General features: G+C 39.3%; 2 protein-coding genes across 2 annotated transcripts; both read right to left on the reverse strand.

Annotated features, from left to right (window-relative positions):
* Positions 1 to 3,377: 3,377 nt before the first annotated feature.
* On the reverse strand, positions 3,378 to 5,220 carry LOC137284385 (uncharacterized). The gene is made up of 2 exons (XM_067816172.1): positions 4,791 to 5,220; positions 3,378 to 3,472 (listed from the first exon to the last, which is right to left on the reverse strand). The coding sequence occupies exons 1-2, from the start codon at positions 5,218 to 5,220 to the stop codon at positions 3,378 to 3,380; spliced, it is 525 nt and encodes a 174-aa protein (XP_067672273.1).
* A 3,047-nt stretch (positions 5,221 to 8,267) lies between these two features.
* On the reverse strand, positions 8,268 to 18,015 carry LOC137255508 (complement component 1 Q subcomponent-binding protein, mitochondrial-like). Its single transcript, XM_067792945.1, has 6 exons — positions 17,704 to 18,015; positions 15,274 to 15,421; positions 14,494 to 14,584; positions 12,044 to 12,173; positions 10,298 to 10,386; positions 8,268 to 9,589 (listed from the first exon to the last, which is right to left on the reverse strand). The coding sequence occupies exons 1-6, from the start codon at positions 17,918 to 17,920 to the stop codon at positions 9,443 to 9,445; spliced, it is 822 nt and encodes a 273-aa protein (XP_067649046.1). The 5' UTR covers positions 17,921 to 18,015; the 3' UTR covers positions 8,268 to 9,442.
* Positions 18,016 to 18,824: the final 809 nt, after the last annotated feature.

Here is an 18,824-nt window from a genome sequence, read left to right on the forward strand (position 1 = left end):
ATAATATATACTAAATATATTGAGAGACGCTTGTGATATGAAAACAACCGGTGTCCAGAATCGCAGACCGAGACAAATTATGTCCTATCTTACCATGGCTATTGTTGTAAGAACATTGGCACCATATGAAGATGGAAATAGGAATCTGATCTTGCATATTAATGTGTGCGGTGGAGTAGCCTAAGGGTTAAAGCGTTATGTCGTCACGCCGAAGATCCAGGTTCGATTCTCAACAATAGTAGACTGTGTGTATGTTCTGGTGTCCTCCGCCTTAATATTGCTGGAATGTTGCCAAAAGCGGCGTAAAACTAATCTCACTCTCTCGTTTGTTAGCAGCTTTTATTCCCGGTCGGCATAGATTCCCACGAGCGCCCGGGGTCAACCTAAACTCTCCAATAAAATAATATACAGTTATAGACTGGTGATGAATTAACCAGTCTATAATTGTTTGATTGTGTAAGTGCCGATAAAAAGCTTCTAAAACCCCACACATGCCCATTTAATCAAGCAACGCAATTTTATTTTCACTACAAATCAATAACGTTATGTCAACATTACGGTGAAATGTATATAACAGAATGACGTCACAGGTTTACATCATAGTTTTTTTCGTGCTTTTCCCAGTTTTTGTCGAAAATGTGTTGGAGTCAATATGTTTTTCTGTCGACGGTGATGTGACCTAGACTAGACGAATCAGATGGCCGGAAAAAAATATGCTTACATAATAAATACTTTTATTACTCACTGTTTAATGCTTTTACAATGTTATTACGTTTGTCGTACGTTTGACGTACGCGTCAAAGTTGTTTACAGTCACAATGCTAATACCTCTGTCACAATAATATTAGACCTTCCTTGACTCGCAGAAAGCTGAGAGTCTCACTACTCGCTGAATTCTTGGGAGAGAAGTACTTTGCTTGATATTACATTGTATTTGCATTGTATTTGCAAATGTTGGGAGAGTAATATGTAAAGCACTAAACGATGTCCCGTATAGTACCATATATATGAAACTCGTGACTAGTATTGGTATCTAAATCGCCCTCACTCGTGACATAACAAACCTTTCATCGTTTCATAAGTATGGTATTACACGGGGCCTCGTGCAGTATTCTCTATAAATACACGAAAATAAGAATAAATGAATAAACACGAACGCTCTGTCCACGAATGCACAGATGAGAATGCTCTGTAAAGTCATGTGGCAGTCTCCCAAAAGACATGCCACTAACTTGCATGATCAGTTGTCTTCAAACTGTCATGGAAGTAGTAGTTTAGAAACACTGACACCGAACCCGTGTGAAATATGATACATCGGTAATATCATATCGTGAACAAGTAATGTCATTCCAAAAGAGTAAGGGATATTCCATTTTTGCGAGCATACCACAAGCCAGTGCCAATGCATATGAGAAAAAGTAATATATATCCATACAGATGAAACATTTCCAAAGGCATGGAATAAATTGTCACATTTTCCCTAAATTTCTCTTCATCTGTTTCCTCCCTGGCTTTATCATTTACTTTTTATCAATCTTGTAAATCCAACTTCCCAACTTTTTGTAACGGTATATTTCCATTCATACACGGTTATGTCGTGACCTTTTCTAACAAGCGAAATATCCTTGGGTCCATATATCATAGCTTAACCATGTACGAGTATGTACATACTTCTATAAAATATCATAACATCCCATAACACTTGATAGCAATCAACATTCTTTGGTAGACAAATTATTTATTACTCTTATTATTTATCCCTTATTTTCTCAGGCGTTTGTTTGTGAGGGTCAGCTGATTCTCTTCTCGTTTCGATCCGTGAAGGTCCGGGGTAGAATAGGCCTTCAGCAACCCATGCTTGCCATAAAAGGCGACTCTGCCTGTCGTAAGAGGCGTCTAACGGGACCGGGTGGTCAGGGTCGTTGACACATGTCATCGGTTCCCAATTTCGCAGATCGATGCTCAGATTGTTGATCAATGGATTGCCTGGTCTAGAATCGATTATTTACAGACTGCCGCCATATGGCTGGAATATTGTTGAGTGCGGCGTAAAACTAAACTCACTCACTCTTCTCGTTTCACAGATCTATCGGATTGTCGTAATAATTCGCTTACATCATCGATAAGACTTTAGATTATATTATAAATACAGATCTTGCACACAGACGTGGCCTAACCCTATTACATAAAGCTGCCTCATACGTTGCTATAGGTCTCCTAAAACGTGCTGAAAGAGCTATATAGTTTTCCACCATGACTGATGACAGCAATGCTTCATTCCGTTAAACCTTGTCACACCTAAGGCCCATGTTCGATTAACTACCTGGATACATTGTGTGAATCCCATCGCGTATTTTACCCCGCTGTGATGTTGTTCACACTTTGCGTGGTCTTCGTTCAAACAATGACTTTCTGTGATGTCCCTGTCAATCCTAAAGAAATATCGTATATCGAATATATACAGCATAACAAAGTCTACATAATTATAAGGGTTAACAGTGCAAGTTTATTCACCATGGTCAAACATACATTCCACGTAACAGCTTCATTGTTGACACATAAATAGTAAAATATATAAATATCGAAGTAAATAAATGTGGCGTATCTATTAGGAATTTACTACAATAAATATATACAAACTGCCCTCGCGAACTAATAGACCAACAGTGATATTCTGGGACTCTAGGATGTTTTACGGAGATGGTCATGCATATTTGTAGATTATCAACCGGAAAATCATGTTCTACCTTTTACTAAAACAATGAAACTATTCATATGAATCACAACTTCATGCAACAATGTTTTCTTCTGACAAACAATTTCAGGAGATTTTTTCAACAGTCCACAGTCTATAAAATATTTATTGATTCCTGCTTTGAGGGTGACAATATTTTCATATTAACCATAAAATCCCAACCGCCTCCACCACCTAGCCCCGCCATAACAAGTCAGTCCTTAATCTTGCTGTGTAGCTAAATCCTATAATTATTTTGTAAAAAAAAACAAACCCTTTTAAACCCTATATCTTAAAAACATACCTATATAGTAAACATATAGAAGACTGTAAATTACATATATAAATTTATAGATACATAAAATATATAATAAACTCCTTTTAACGATGTATTTGTAAAGGTGTAAACATCGATCATGACTTTTATTGTCAAAACATTCACATAAACGGTACATTTTCTTGAAATGTTAGGATGAAGTATATATTTTCTACAATTCAAAAATATCTGGAATATCTAGTTGGTATTATTCCTTAGGTAAATAACACGTGACTTATTAAATGTTGATGCAATATAATTAACAGAAATGTTATGTGCCTGCATGTGTTGAATATTCTGTTGTTTTACACGTTGTTGAGGTCGTCTTTAGAGGATGGAGCAGAACGTTCGCCTGAAACTCTCGCGGACAGAGTGCGGTGGTTGGATAATGTGTAGAGGCATCTCCCGTTCCGGGGGGCTTTCTGCATAAACAACTTTAAAACTCAATACCACATAATCATCATCGTCATCATCATCATCATCATCATCATCATCATCATCATCATCGTCGTCGTCGTCGTCGTCGTAGCCATCGTCATCATCATCGTCGTCGTCATCATCATCATCATCATCATCAACAGTAATAATAATAACTCATGGCCATTAGAAACTTGACCACTTCAAAAATGAAATTGCAAAAAGTTAAGAACACTTGTTCAAACTAAATACATTCTACATGCTACTTCCAAAACAACAATGTCCTTATGACCGAGTGAGTGTGGATTTACGCCGCTTTTTGCAATATTCATGCAACATCACGGCCGGAAACACCAGAAATGGGGCAAAATATGCATAGATTATGTAGTGTCGTGGACGTGTATCTCGTACGGGGGGTAATGTGCTCAAGTGGAGAATCGAACCTGGGTCTGAAGCGTGACGAACGAAGCACTTCACCGCCCCAAAGACGTTTTGAAGACACGGATACACGCCCACAATACTAATCATTGTATGGTTTTTTTTCCCGAAACTGCGAAACATATGTGCAGCATGGACAGCCAATACCACACTTGCAGTCAGGGTATACAGTTGATACCCAAACAATGGCCCTGGGTATGATGCAGATGGGAGACACCCAGTTGCCCACATTGCTAGAACATCTGGCTAGTCACGTCTTGATGTATCTGTTCATTTCGGACAGCCCGGGTACGCATAGGAGTGGCAAGGAACAGACAGAATTTCCTTTCCATCTAATAATGGGTTCTTAAAGGGACTAGGAGTCAGAAAAATGGTGGCCTATGGGATTGTCCATTGTGGAACCATATGTAAGTTGATAAGTGTGATGTGATAACTGAGCTGAAATTATGTACGCCGACCATTGATGATTTCATATTCCAAATTTGACAAAGATTCATCCTAAATTAACTTCATAAAAGTATGCTACACTGAAAAAAACATGTAAGTCTATACATATTACATCAGGTGTCCGATGTGTTCATTCAACAATGTCATTATTACCTGTTCTCGTCACGATAGGGCTGCAGTATTGCCGATGTGACGATAAATGTTAACTCACTCACTCAAGTGTCCGAATACATCTGGCAAAGGTCTGTAGACATACTTTGCCGGTCTCTATATTTTCTTTATCGTGTCGCTCTATCCCTTATTAAACGAAACGGATGCGTTAATAATAGTCTTAGATATTTTCACCTCCATAACATCACTATTGTGGGAGTAAATACAACCAGACCGGCAGACTAGTCAATAATGACGCTATCATGTACGTGGCAATACTGAACCTACCAAATTCCTCATTATGTTTTTCTGGTGTAAATACAGCAATTCCGTTCCATGGTGCTGTCCATCGACCGTTGAAAATTCCAGACCACGTTTCCCTATTTTCCTGTTCCTCCCATCGCCACACCTTGGACTTGTCCGGAGAGACCACTATCCACTTCCAGGTGAAGGTCGTCTTGCGAGGAAGGTTAACACAGACCCGCCAGTGAGAGGACCCGGGTGGATGGACTGACGCCATTTGACATTCCTTTGGATTCCACGATCCCAGCTCCTGAAGAGATCCTGTTATCGCAACATGGCCGCTGTTCCCAAGAACATAATCCGTTTCAAAGCACAATGTCACTGTGTTTTGACACATGCTGGAATACGCAACCGAAATGACGGCCAAATCGTGTAGAAGTTGCTCCTCACATATCTGCCTGAAGGCTGCAAGCATATTTCCGTTGGTAAGATTTCATGGCGTCATGAAGTTTCTAAGCGACGGTCCTATTGTTCCCATAGTCAAGGGGTGATGATGAATGACGTCACCGAGGAACAAACGACGTGACGTCACAGTGCCGACTGTGCCTCAACTCTGTTCGTACAGAAACAAGATCACTGACCGTCATAAGAAAAGAACACAATAGGGTTTTTAAAAATCCAAATTGTAGTCGTGTAACCTTCCAACCCCTACAAACACACATGAACACGTCCATCCGTCCTATTCTGAAAGAAGTTACTCTGCGACGCAAGCGAGATTGTGAATGCGACTTACGAAATACACAGCCCCCGATGTAATGTATTCGGGGATATCACGGGCATTAGCTAAATCTTCATCCGATCATAACACCTGTTATAAAGCAACAATCCTCTCCACAATGACGTAAGTTCAACCTCCGGGGCTTCACAATGGTCTCACTCAGCACACATCTTTCCACACATCGAATGAAACAATAAAACCCCTCAGGGTGTGTGGTTATGTACAGACACATATTTTCATTACGTCCCACCGCAAAATGATAGAAAAACAGATACGCACATAGAAAGTGTATCACACTAAACGTTGAGCCATTCCGTACGGAGTTATGAGAAACGATACTATGGTGTTTGACTTGATCTTTACATTGTCTCAGTGAAGACAATAAGAGATAAGAATAAGAACAACTACTCGGATGGAGTATACCCACATATGCGATGACTCTCCCATCCCCACTTCACCGAACTCTGGGTAATCAAACAGGTGTGATGTGCCCACATCACCTAATTAATTTCCTAACGGGTAAACAATAGGTGAAGTGGGAGGGTCCCTCCGAGATCTTCTCATCTTAATAAAAATTCAGTTTCAACGAAGCTAGGAGGTAGGCAACGGGTGAAAGCGTTCGGTTGTCACATATGGACACAATGTGTAAAGCTATATTGCAATGTACCATGCTGTGGCATTTCTGGAATAAAAGCGCCTTAAATATTACGTTATGCTGGTAATTCACAAAGTCTATACAGTGAAATTTCCGCAATAATCTCTCTCTGGATTAATGTCGACCACTAACATACTTGCAGGGGTCATTGTGCATCGGGCCTGCCCCACGCACACCCGAATGCACAATGACATGCCAACCGTGGCGGAGGTCAGTAAATAATCAAGCCTGGGCTAGTCAACCCAGTGATCAACATCATGATCATCGATCTGCGCAATTGGGAACCGATGACACGTGTCAACGAAGTCAGCGAGCCTGATTACGCGATCCCGTTATAGTCGCCTCATAGTGACCTTCAGCAATCCATGCTTGCCATGAAAGGCGACTATGCTTGTCGTAAGAGGCGACTAACGGGAACGAGGGGTCAGACTCGCTGACTTGGTTGACAAATATCATCGGTTCCCGGTTGCGCAGATCGATGCTCATGTTGTTGATCACTGGATTGTCTGGTCCAGACAGAATAGATTATTTACACACCGCCACCATATAGCTGGAATATTGCTGAGTGCGGCGTAAAACTAAACTCACTCACACTCGCCTCATACGACAATTAGAGTCACCTTTTAGGGCAAGCATTGGTTGCTGAAGGCTTATTCTACCCCGGACCTTCACGGGTCGCTCACAAGAGAGAGTGAGCGAGTGCATAGGTGCATGCCTAATCAGCTTTTAGCAAGTTTCCAGCAATATCACTACGGGGACACCAGAAACCTGCTTCACACATGGTACCCATATGGGTGTTCTGCATGTATAAATGGACCAATAAATAAGTACGTTCATAATTAAACAATCAATGATGTGTAAATCTGAACGATTCAATTTCAATAATTGTTGAGGTTTGTTACGTATTCGTAACTTCACCTTCCTCCACAATTTCATCCACATACTCGGACTGGGCAGCCATACTTCTCACTTAAGCATTCTCCTCGTACTTTTATAGGAGCTGACCTGGAGAGGACCAAATTAAACAAGACACAGTCATCAATATCCCTCGCATTACCTTCAGTTTCAGTCGAAGTCAAACATGTTGCCATGGAAACGCCAAAACTACTTCAATAAGAATTCCAAAACTACCAAATCCGCCAGTACACCACTAGACCAAGCTTTGTGTCAAGTTTGGTGAAATATTGAACGGTTATAGTCTTCTGCTCCGGAAAAGATAAATGTGCATGGAGGGGGTGCACTTTAATACCCCGTTGCGGGAGATAACAAGAATATGCTGTAGTCTCCAGGATGGGGAACTGAGCGGTGAGGTAACCTAGTGGTTAGAGTGTTTGCACATGGCGAATATTCGGGTTCGATATAATGGACACAATGTGTGAAGCCCATTCCTGGTGTCCCCTTTCGAGACATTGCTGGAATAATGCTAAAAGCAGCCTAAAATTAAACTCACTGTCCCGGATAGGGGTGTTAGTACTGGCAAACAAGGATAAGTTGGACCAGCACAGAGAATGCCTTTAAGAGAAGTTGAAATTGATTCAGCATGTATGAGACAGGATAGGCGCTTCACACATCACACTATATTTGTTCTTGGACAACCTGGGGCCCCTTCGCTCACAATAGCAACCACCAGTGGACGGCACTTAAACATGCTAAACTAAGGATCATTTGTGAGGATGCTTAAGTTACATGTATAGGTACATTAAGTACATACATAGGTATAAGACTACTTAGAGCCTTAACACAGTTAAATCAGCTAACTTTAAAGTCTGAAATATCCCATTTCGTACTCTTAACTTTACAGGAGGACAACCTGAAGTAATAAATGGTTCAGACCGTTATCAGTCGGGTTAAACCCACCTACTTAGAGCCTTAACACAGTTAAATAAGCTAACTATAAAGGCTGAAATATCCCATTTCGATCTCTTAACTTTACAGGAGGACAACCTGAAGTAATAAATGGTTCACACAGTTATCAATCGGGTTAAACCCACCAGCAAACTCAAATGTGGTCAAACGCTTTATCATCAGACTTACAAGCACCTTGATGGGATCAAATCTGGAACAACACTTTCAAAAACAAAACAAGTGGTATGTTTTTCACAATTTTATTTGTATCAATCTGGCTACCTGATCACACTCATGCATACCTACTATGTATTCATCTATATATATCTCGCACCTACATTCACTCACAAGGAGGGCACCTGTCTCCTTGACAGGTCTCCTAGCAACTAGGTCATGGTTTCTAGACCATCTCAAAGTCACTGTCAGATCAGCTTTCTGTGAGTCAACCTGGGCAGTTTCCTTAAATCCTTCAAAGTCTGAAAACAATGACCAAATGTGGACACTTCATTCTGAACCACAATTTTTGAGTGTCAACATAACTGTCTCTTCAGATGAACAAAAAAAAAAAAAAGATTGCATGTGCCATATATTATCATTAACTCGATTAACTTGACTAGTACTAAGAGAGCTTTGAAAATCTAGGCCCTGGTCACTTCCATGCAAGAATCTCTAAAATAATGTTTACGCACCATTCAAATAATTAGGTCATTAATACCTAGAAAACCCATTCAGCATGTTTAAATACAATGATTAATGATACATGCAAAAACAAAAAATGAAACGAAAGACTATTATGTGAAATCAGTCTGATGTCTTTGTGCAGCAACTGTTCAGATTTTGGAGATTTTGATTAATGATGGTACAGAAGTTTCTAAGAGTAATTAAGCCACCTATTACTGATAACTCTGGAGGCAAGTGATCTGATAAACATAACAAAGCAGAAAGCAAAACATAAACATTTTTTGCATCTATACTTGTTCAATGCTTGACACTGCACTCAATTTTCCATTTATGCGATAGAACCAAATAATTAACCAAACCAATTCATTTATAGTTGTGATGGGAAACTTTACAAAAACTGAAATGGAACAATAGTAACAAACAGACACAAAGTTTCTCTGTGAGACCTCTAAAAACATCTTCACATATACTCTCTTATGGCATATAGAGCCCAAAACTTCTAGGATTCCTGATGTTTTCAAGACATGCTTTTCCATGTTTCCAGCATCATATAAATTCTTCCTTCAAGTGAAAATGTCACTACAGAATTCAGCACTGATCATAATGAAAACAACTATCTCAGTTGTCCATATTGCGTGATGTCTGGCATACCACACAGCCCTCACATCTGTCCAGTCTCTCAACCCAGCTTGCATCCAACATGTAAATGCTCCTCAGATGAATCTTTGGTTAAAGATGTTACTTTTCAACAAAAGACTTGAGGTTTTTTAGGAAACCAAGGTATTTCCCGTGTTCGTAGGCGGTGCTGAACTCCACAAGGTTATTGATGAACTCGTCATTGATGCCGCGCTCGTCAAGCATGTCCATCAACAGGTCGTAAAGATTCTGGAAATATTACAGACACTGTTACACAGCAGGTAAGAACAGTTATTTATAAAAAACAAAAAAAACCCAACTAATTTGTCAAGTGCATGCCATGAATAAATGACATTAATATAATGGTCCTACACATCCTCCAAACTTTCACCATCCATGAGTGAGCGAGTATGGTTTTGTCTGCTTTAGCAATATTCCAGCAATATCACATAGAGGGACACCGGAAATGGGCTTCACAGACTGTGGGGAATTGAACTTGGGTCTTCAGCGTGATGAGCCAATGCTTTAACCACTAGACTACCACACATTACATGGATATGGTTTAAAATGGTCTTTTCATGCCATCATATGCACACTAAAATTCATTCCAGCAACATTCCAGTCTGTAAATAATCAGACCAGACAATCCAGTGACTGACATATGGAGCATCCATCTACACAATTAGGATATAATGACATACATCAATAAAGTTAGCGAGACTAATTCTATGCTAATGGTATTTTACAATAAACGTGGGTTGCCAAATCAATTCTAAATACAGTAGGTAGGTTTTATCTGGTAGACATGTACTATTTCTTATGATCACTGGTTTAACTGTAGTCAAGTGCAGCAAGTTTTCCGGGAAGGGCTCCATACTGGGGTTTGCAGGGATCATGTTTATCAGCCTGGTCTTAGTGACTAAGATTAAGATGTAGCAAGCACTACAGATCTCTTACCCCGTCCATGGTTTCTGCTGGGAGGGTGTACACAGTGTCCTTCCAATCTCCTTGATGGATGGACACCTCCTGGATCTCAAACTGGTCGACTGAAACAAGACAGAGGCCAATCACAGCATGGTTCACAGATCCTAGTTGCATTTCACAAAGCTATCATAACACTATGACTGAGAGACTTACGACAGTCGTAGCAGTATGATAGCCTTTTGATAAAAGGCAATGTACACAAAGGCTTCCTAATGGTACAACCTATTGCAGCTCTATACATTTATATATTCATACTCTTCTGAGTGAGTGAGTTAATAATAATATGTATTATCACACCAGCAATAATGCAGCCGTACAGTGATGAGAACAACCAATAATTACATGGTATACCAAGAAAATTAGAAACGAAAACCATGTTGACAGAGAACAGTAAAACCACTAGTATATCACAGGTATCCATTTAAGACTAGTAACTGAATCTGAAGCAGCATAAATATAGAGGGCAATACAATGTAAAATTGGCTATAGAATGACATCAACTGAAGGTAGGGACCATGCCATAGGCTTATGAATGGTGTAATCTATGACGGCTTTGAATGTAACGTCACAGAGCCTTAAAAAATGTAACTTTCTAAATAAAATTGATATTTTATACATATTCTGACTCATGACGAAAGCAAGTAAGCATGAGTCAGGATAAGGAAAAATTTAATGGTTTGGGGAAAACACGAAATGCTTAAAAAACTCTTTTGATAACACCATCTCCTCCTGGTGCCCTCACTTTACAAGTATTTGTAAGTCTGTTCAGGGATAACATTTTTTTAATCTCCCCTCTTTGCTAATGTAAGAAGTGTTTTAACATTGAATTCAAATACTAGTACTCAGTGCTATCATATTAAACCAAGCATATATATATATTATTTGGTTTTGCTGTCCATAAATAGATATTACTTAAACAAATCCACACACATTATTTGTGTTACATGTCAAATGATAACACCAGCAAATTATGTAACAAAAATAAAAGTTGGAGGCTAATTAATTTATCAATTTAACAATTATTACCCTCATGTCATTGAATATTGATTTTGTTACAATCTCAGGAGTTGTTTGATCTGACACTGCTTCCAGATGGACAGATTACTGTTCTCAAAAGCTTTGCTTGGCTGTTGAAATGACAGGCTTGGTCACCTTCATCACAAACATACTGGAGTTTACAGGTAGACAGAAAAAATGGTACATTTTTAATTAGTACCTTTATGATATATTCCTGGCATGTTTATGAAGACCAGCCACAAATCTGGAGCAAACCTCATGAAATATTCCTAAACTGAAAGTCAGATTTTTCACCCAGCTTCCAACAACTGCTCCATATACTTAGTGATGGCTTCTGTTCCCTGTTCCCCAAAACTTCCAACAACTGCTCCCTACTTACTGATGGCTTCTGTTCCCGGTTCCCCAAAACTTCCAACAACTGCTCCCTACTTACTGATGGCTTCTGTTCCCTGTTCCCCAAAACTTCCAACAACTGCTCCCTACTTACTGATGGCTTCTGTTCCCTGTTCCCCAAAACTTCCAACAACTGCTCCCTACTTACTGATGGCTTCTGTTCCCTGTTCCCCAAAACTTCCAACAACTGCTCCCTACTTACTGATGGCTTCTGTCCCCCATTCCCCCAAACTTCCAATAAGTGTTCCCTACTTACTGATGGATTTTGTTCCCTGTTCCCCAGACTCCCAACAAATGCCCCCTACTTACTGATGGCTTCTGTTCCCTGTTCCCCGGACTCCTGTTCCATATCTTCCGCTGGGGAGAATGCACACTGGAATGCCAACACCTCGCCTGACCCCTTGTCCAGCTCCACAGTGAAAGGAGGCTTCGAGATCATCTGTTGGTAGAACACCACATCAGAAACACATACAGTAGAACACGGATATAACAAACTCCAAGGGACCAAGGGATTTAGTTCGCTATATCCGTTGTTCGTTACTCACGTTTGACCAGTTCGCTATAACCATTAATTCGCTACTCACGAGTTCGTTATTCACGTATAATTTTAATGATATTATAAAGGGACCATTGACGGGACTTTTAAATTTGTTCGCTATATCCGTTTGTTCGCTATATCCGTGTTCGCTATATCCATGTTCTTCTGTAGATGGTTTAGCCACTAAGACTGTTTAAAGACAGTGTGTTACAATATGTTGTAAGACAGGTATCACAGTACGATATTTCTGGACCTGTTTCACAGTGAGCAACTCTTGACTGTATATACTCATCATTCTTGGTACATACAAAGGCCCTAAAAATATGTTCTGGTAACATTCTTAAAATTAGGAAGGATAGTTACAGATTAAACTTTCTTTTCTAAACAATTTGAGGTATGTAAAATATACTTTCTAGTCAATTAATTACAAAGAAAAACAACACTTGTGAATCTGTGTGTGAGTAACACAATTTTTTTAGCCAATACAACAGTGTTCAGAATTTGTATTGCAATAACATTTGAAAAACATACTGCATTGTACTGCTATACTAGAAATACCTTGAAGTCCTATCAGCCTGTCTGAGTGGTTGAAAATACATTGGTAGAATTTGTTTTCTACACCTGTGGAATCCTCAATAATCCATGGCATATTTGGGTGTATTTCAGGAATTTCGTGGCTTTTGTTTTGGACTTTTAGAAAGTTATCAAAACAGATTCAAACTTAAAAGCATTTCTATTGTCCAGAATCACACCATTTCTCAACAGTAACAAATCTACCTTGTGAATGTAAGGCCGTTCGTCATCTGCTTCCCTGTGCTGGACACGAGTATTCAGAGAATGAAATATTGGTCGCAGAGAATTTTAGATTACCTGGCTTTATCACATTCAAATTCAAATTTGCTACCTGTCATATTCATTTGGCAATGCTAATTTCACTGTAGCAATTTCCCTTGACTACATTGTCTCCAACACATTAGGTATTCCTACTGTTTATGGTGAGTGAGTGAGTAAGTGAGTTTGGTTTTATTTTTTTAGCAATAATCCAGCAATATCACAGGAAGAGACATGAGAAATGGGCTTCACACATTGTACCAAGGGGGGAATAGAACCTGTGTCTTCGGCACGATGAGCAAATGCTTTAATGACTAGGCTGCTCCATTGCCTCTTTCTGTTCAGAGTTCCAGATAAACTTCTGGCTGTGCGGGTATGATACTCAGAGTCATACATTTGAAACAAAGTGGGTATTTCTATTTTCAGGTGGGTAAAATCCTCCCAACAATGCTGCTATATAGCTAATAGCTAATTCAGCTTTATCTACTCGTGCTGTAAGAAATAATACACTAAGTAGTCTACATCTGTTTTGGTGTAAAACTAGATACCAAGATGAATATTAGATGAAATAACAGCCTTGGCTACACACTCTAACAGTTAGTTTTTAAACAAAAAACTAGTTCTCATCATTGTTTCACTTCCATGCTGCAAATACCTAATGTACAAGTTCATTTCAAATATCACTGGACACTGATTCTGACTGTGAAACACAGGACTTGACTACTAATTCATCTAGTAGTCCTCTAATGAAGCAGTTTTCTGTTTGTGAAGTGTTAGAAACTAGATATTTCACTTTGAGTGTGTTTAAGCTTTCTACCACACATGCTCACCATTATCGATTTGTTTGTGAAAAGAAAACAGCTATTTGATTGGTTGCAATTTATAGATGGGACAATAAGTGAAGGGTTAACAAACCACAATTGGTGTTCTATATCTGTTGCACATTTTATTTGCATTTAGAAGCTTCCTAATCGTGAATACTTAGAGGTGGACAAACTTTACGTCTGATAATCTTGAACTGATATGATACATAACATGATTTCAATGTACTGGGTAAATACGCATTGCTAATTTGACAAAGCCTAAACTTAAACATCTAGTGTTTTTTCATACGCTGGTATTTATTTTTTCTTGCGTATTTGAACTTTTCTGTAAGTGAATTTTATGCAAATATGCAGCTTTGGTTGAGTTCTGCTGTTTATAAACATTTAACACATGCTCAGGCCAATATGTTTCATTTAAATGACAAAGGACATTTTTATACATCTAGTATAGTTTTGAGTGCAACATTCAATTTTAACCAAATGAACAAATGGTGTGTGTAAATTTCATTCTCATCTGATGACGCTAATATGGGACATGTGACAAAAAATGAGACAAGCTATCTCACCTGAACATCCTCATCAGTAGGTGGCGAGTCCCCGATCTGTGGCATCTGATCAGAGTCGGCCGACCCGTTTACGTTGAAAGTCACCTTCACACTGTGGGAAGACAATTAATGGCTACATTTATTTTAGAAAACAAAATTTTGGTGTCAGTCAACTGTGTTTCAGTCTATATGTACCTCATAAGAGGCAATCAATGGGATCAGGTGGTCAGACTTGCTGACTTGGTTGACACATGTCATCGCATAACAATTGCAGAGATTATGTTAATGCTGTTGATCACTTGATTATCTGATCCAGACTCGATTATTTCCATACCAGTGCCATATGAAACTGGATGGTTCTTGTCAGTCAGCTCCGTTAATTTAAAGGAAATAGATTATTAATGTAATATCACTGATGTGAACTGAAAAGATGAGCTTCACATATTGCATGCATGTTGGCAATTCAACCACGGTCCTCAGCTGTGTATCATGTGCATCGTTTTACACAAATGACATGTGTCAGCCAAGGCAGAGTCGGACCACTCCATCTCATCAGTCGCCTCTTACGACAAGCATGGGTTACTGCGGATCAATTAATACCCCTATCTTCATGGGTACGAGTCCTCAGCATGATGAACTAACACCTTAACCAATAAGTTAAGTCAAAAGCCCTAGGATATCACAAGTTGGTGCGTTGTTCCATTACTGATGAAGATGTTAATTTCAAGACCTGGAGTAGTGCCTGGTTCATGAATTACAGGCGCAATCAGAGACTCTAAGTGTTCTAGTCTCTAATCCTACCTCACTTCTCCTGTGCGAATGAGAGTGACCTGAGATTCATCTGCCGAGACCTCGAATCCTGGGATCTTTGGTAGGCCTGCCTTAGACTTGCTGGTGGATTCTTCAAACTTGATCTCCTTTTCCAAGAATGTTGATAATTCTTTGTCAACTGTCAACAACACATGTATCAAAGTGACCAAGTGTTACACTAGTCTGTTATACAGACCTTGAAGCAAATATATCCAAGAAAGTCCGCACAAGTCTAGAAAATGTGGCAAGTCTAGATTTCCTTAGCTTCAGGTAATGAAGAAAATCTCATTGCTCCATTTCATTATATTTTTTAGCATGAACTTTTTTTCAGTAAAATATGTTCATTGCAGAGACTAGTTGTTAATGTAGCGTTACAAAAACCACATGCACTTTCAGGAGTAGTAGAAACTGTTGTGGCTGCATATGTAGCACTTGGTAAGCAGCCATTGCAAGGCAAAACAAAGTTTGACAATACATAGTGTCAAACTCAACTTTGAGATTGTGAACATTCCAACAACCCGCCACCAACACCAACTGTTGTTGAGAAATAGTATCGGTCTCTGTCCTTGACAACTTTTCCAATTGACTTTTGGTGTTGTCAAACTTGTGTTGTTAAGTAACAACCAACCACAGTTAACGAAATTTTGTCAGGTGAACACACCAACAGAGACGCTGCGCTTAAATCTTACAAAAGTTTGCGACAGTTTGTAAATAATCAAGTCCTGATCAGATAATCAATTGATCGACATCACGAGTATCAATCTGCGCAATGGGATACAATGACAACAGACAAAAACTTGGTAGTGAATGATTCTCATTTTGATCGCAACAAACGAACCTATTTAAATTGAAAAGGAGCTCATGGGAGACCAGATGTCAGAACCAGAGGAAAATTAGACTTACTTCGCTTAGGGCTTTAGTAAGTGACAGAGAGGGCAAGGTAGCAGGGAAAATAATGCATTTCAGGGGCTGAGAGTGAGAGACAAATGACATGAGTCAACCATGATCAGTCAGCCTGATCATCCCATTCATTTGTTACGACTGGCATCATTTGCTGAAGAACAAATCCAACCCTTAACGTCTGAGCATGCAAGGTTTAAGTGAGAATTAAATCTGATTACATGTGAAGCTCAACACCATGTCATATAAACTTTGAATGCACTGAAATACAGATTGGTTGTTTCTTTGAGGCACAGAGATCTCCTTATTATCAGCACTATTCCCTTGCCTTGACTTCATTAGTAACAGAATCCGCTATAAAATAATGTTAGCTTGAATATTGCTGTGTTAGGTGGGGGCAGGGAGATGGTAAGAGTTGGGTACTCTAAATGGCAGAAGACACCATCTTCCAAAGTTTAAAACCGAAACCAAGTTGGTTGTTCCTGTTTGCCTGGGCATGAATGGTTCACATCACAAAATATTCATGACTTCTTGTCCCAGAGTATGTTTCTGAATTATTATTTTAATTGGATAGGGTAGCAAACAGAACATTAAACCTCTAGGGAAAGTTATGTCCATTGTACTTGGAAGTGTTTTATTAGCTTAACTCATTAAATGACCTTGGCAATGATTAACTGACCTAGGGCAATTAATTCTATTTAAAAAGTTCATAATGCCTCATATATCACTTGTATTAAATAAGTATGCCCCCGTGATGTAAGTGGTTTATTCACCTTCACTAGGGTAGTTATTTAATTAAATTCTGCTCTGGCAAAGCTGTCACTGAGAATATTTAAAGGTTACATGCAACATATAGCACAACTTTGCAGATTCTGATACCTTTTGGTATGCACTTACCAAAACAAATAATCAAAAATGCCTATTCAACCTATAAACATGATAAAGCTGAAAAAAAAAATGCAACGAAAAGAAGCCCAAAATCCGAGTTCAAATGATTCACTGATTTTTCCCCCAGCGGTGGAGGAAAAAGTGGTTTCAACAGTTATGCTGTGCTGGGCTCATAATGCATGCACTGTGAATAGGTTCGCGGGGCTTGAAACAGTATGCCTGCTGGAGTATGAAGTCATGAGCAGTACTGTAATCTTGTCAAATCAAAATATACTGCACTTTTGATTTGCGATTATACGCTTATAACTTTGTTTAGTTTTTTCTTAATCAGCAATGCAGTTTACATATCATGAATAAGTGTTTACATATCATGAATACGTGATAACTGTGTTTTAATAATGTTTGATTTTTGGGTTGCATGTGACCGTTAAAAACTACCTTGCAAAGCTGACCAACCTGTAGATATGTACCTGGGTATATGTGGTAACCCACAAACCGTGTCGACAACGACCTCTCAGTTTGAAATTGCAATTACTTTGTTCATTCCTTTTACCCACAGAGTAAGAAATATACGTATTAAAAACTCAATTTGAGCTAGAAAAACTTGAGGGCTTAACGGGTGAAACGGCATACCTTCCGTGTGCAGCCCACAACACCCGCACGTGTTTGACCGTAGTCCAGCTCCGGCCAAAGCACGTGTGGGATTGAGCATGCTAAAATTCCTCAGACTCGGAGACGACAGCGTGACAGGCAAAGACGTCCTCGATGCACATGCTGCGTTAGACGCCACGAGCTGACGCCCGATCAGTTTCGCCGATGACAGCAATGACTTTCTGAATACTCCAGCCATGATGTCTGATGAAAGAATTCACACCGGAAAGCGTGGAGTGAACTAGCGAGTAAACGCGCGTGTGATCAACGGAACGAGTTATTTCCCTTGAAGAAGAAAATAAAGCGAAACAAAATTTGAACAAGCGCTTGTAAAATCGGAATTTCGAAATTCGTAAGGCCATCTAGTTTGTATGCCATGTGATTGAGAGGGTGAATTTAGTTTTACGCCGGTTTTAACAATATTCCAACAATACCACGGTTGTGGCCTGGGCACTAGAAATGGGCTTTTGTTTTAATCCCGGACTGCCGTTTTCACGTATAGATGTATATAGCTCTGTCTTAGCGGTTACAGGAATTTTTAAAAGGACTTACATAAAAAATAAGATAAAAATAATACTAAAAACTATATCTGAAAAATTAGAAATGATCTACGAATCATTTACAAGTTGAAGATACATTGCCCATTCAAATGACTTTTCTACAAGAAAATAATACCTTTATTCTTTTTTAAAGTATGAATACACAGGTATCACATTTATAACTATAATATATCAAGTCCAAAGTATCATCTGTATGAAATGTATTTGGGCACTCAAAATGGATTCAGTCACCTTTTAAAAGTAAAATACCTGTGTGTACACAGTTCAACTCCAGCCCAGAAATGGTCTTCACACGCTGTGCCCATGTGGGGAATCGAACCCGGGTCCTTGACGTGATGAGCAAGCTGAACTACATCACCGCCAAGCCATGTGATTTAATTCGATTAATGATCAGGAAGCAGGACGCCTTCTTCAAACGACGTAAGACATTAACCATTTTCTCAAGGTTAGGACGGTATCTTTGGAATATGTTCTGTCGCAAGTATCAGGAGCGGCGGGGTAGCCTAGTGGTTAAAGCGTTCGCTTGTCACGCCAAAGACCCGG

Source organism: Haliotis asinina, chromosome 1 (genome assembly GCF_037392515.1).
Source record: "Haliotis asinina isolate JCU_RB_2024 chromosome 1, JCU_Hal_asi_v2, whole genome shotgun sequence".
Taxonomy (NCBI): Eukaryota; Metazoa; Mollusca; class Gastropoda; order Lepetellida; family Haliotidae; genus Haliotis; species Haliotis asinina.

What these genes read in the sequence shown, in the direction of transcription:
- LOC137284385 (XM_067816172.1), bottom strand. Translation starts at nt 5,220, where the DNA reads ATGCTTGCAGCCTTCAGGCAGATATGTGAGGAGCAACTTCTACACGAT. An exon ending in AAAACATAATGAGGAATTTG is followed by an intron (nt 3,473 to 4,790) that starts GTAGGTTCAGTA and finishes TTGTTTATGCAG; the next exon opens with AAAGCCCCCCGGAACGGGAG.
- LOC137255508 (XM_067792945.1), bottom strand. Translation starts at nt 17,920, where the DNA reads ATGGCTGGAGTATTCAGAAAGTCATTGCTGTCATCGGCGAAACTGATC. An exon ending in TTGTGGGCTGCACACGGAAG is followed by an intron (nt 15,422 to 17,703) that starts GTATGCCGTTTC and finishes TGTTGTTGACAG; the next exon opens with TTGACAAAGAATTATCAACA. An exon ending in ATTCGCACAGGAGAAGTGAG is followed by an intron (nt 14,585 to 15,273) that starts GTAGGATTAGAG and finishes GTCTTCCCACAG; the next exon opens with TGTGAAGGTGACTTTCAACG.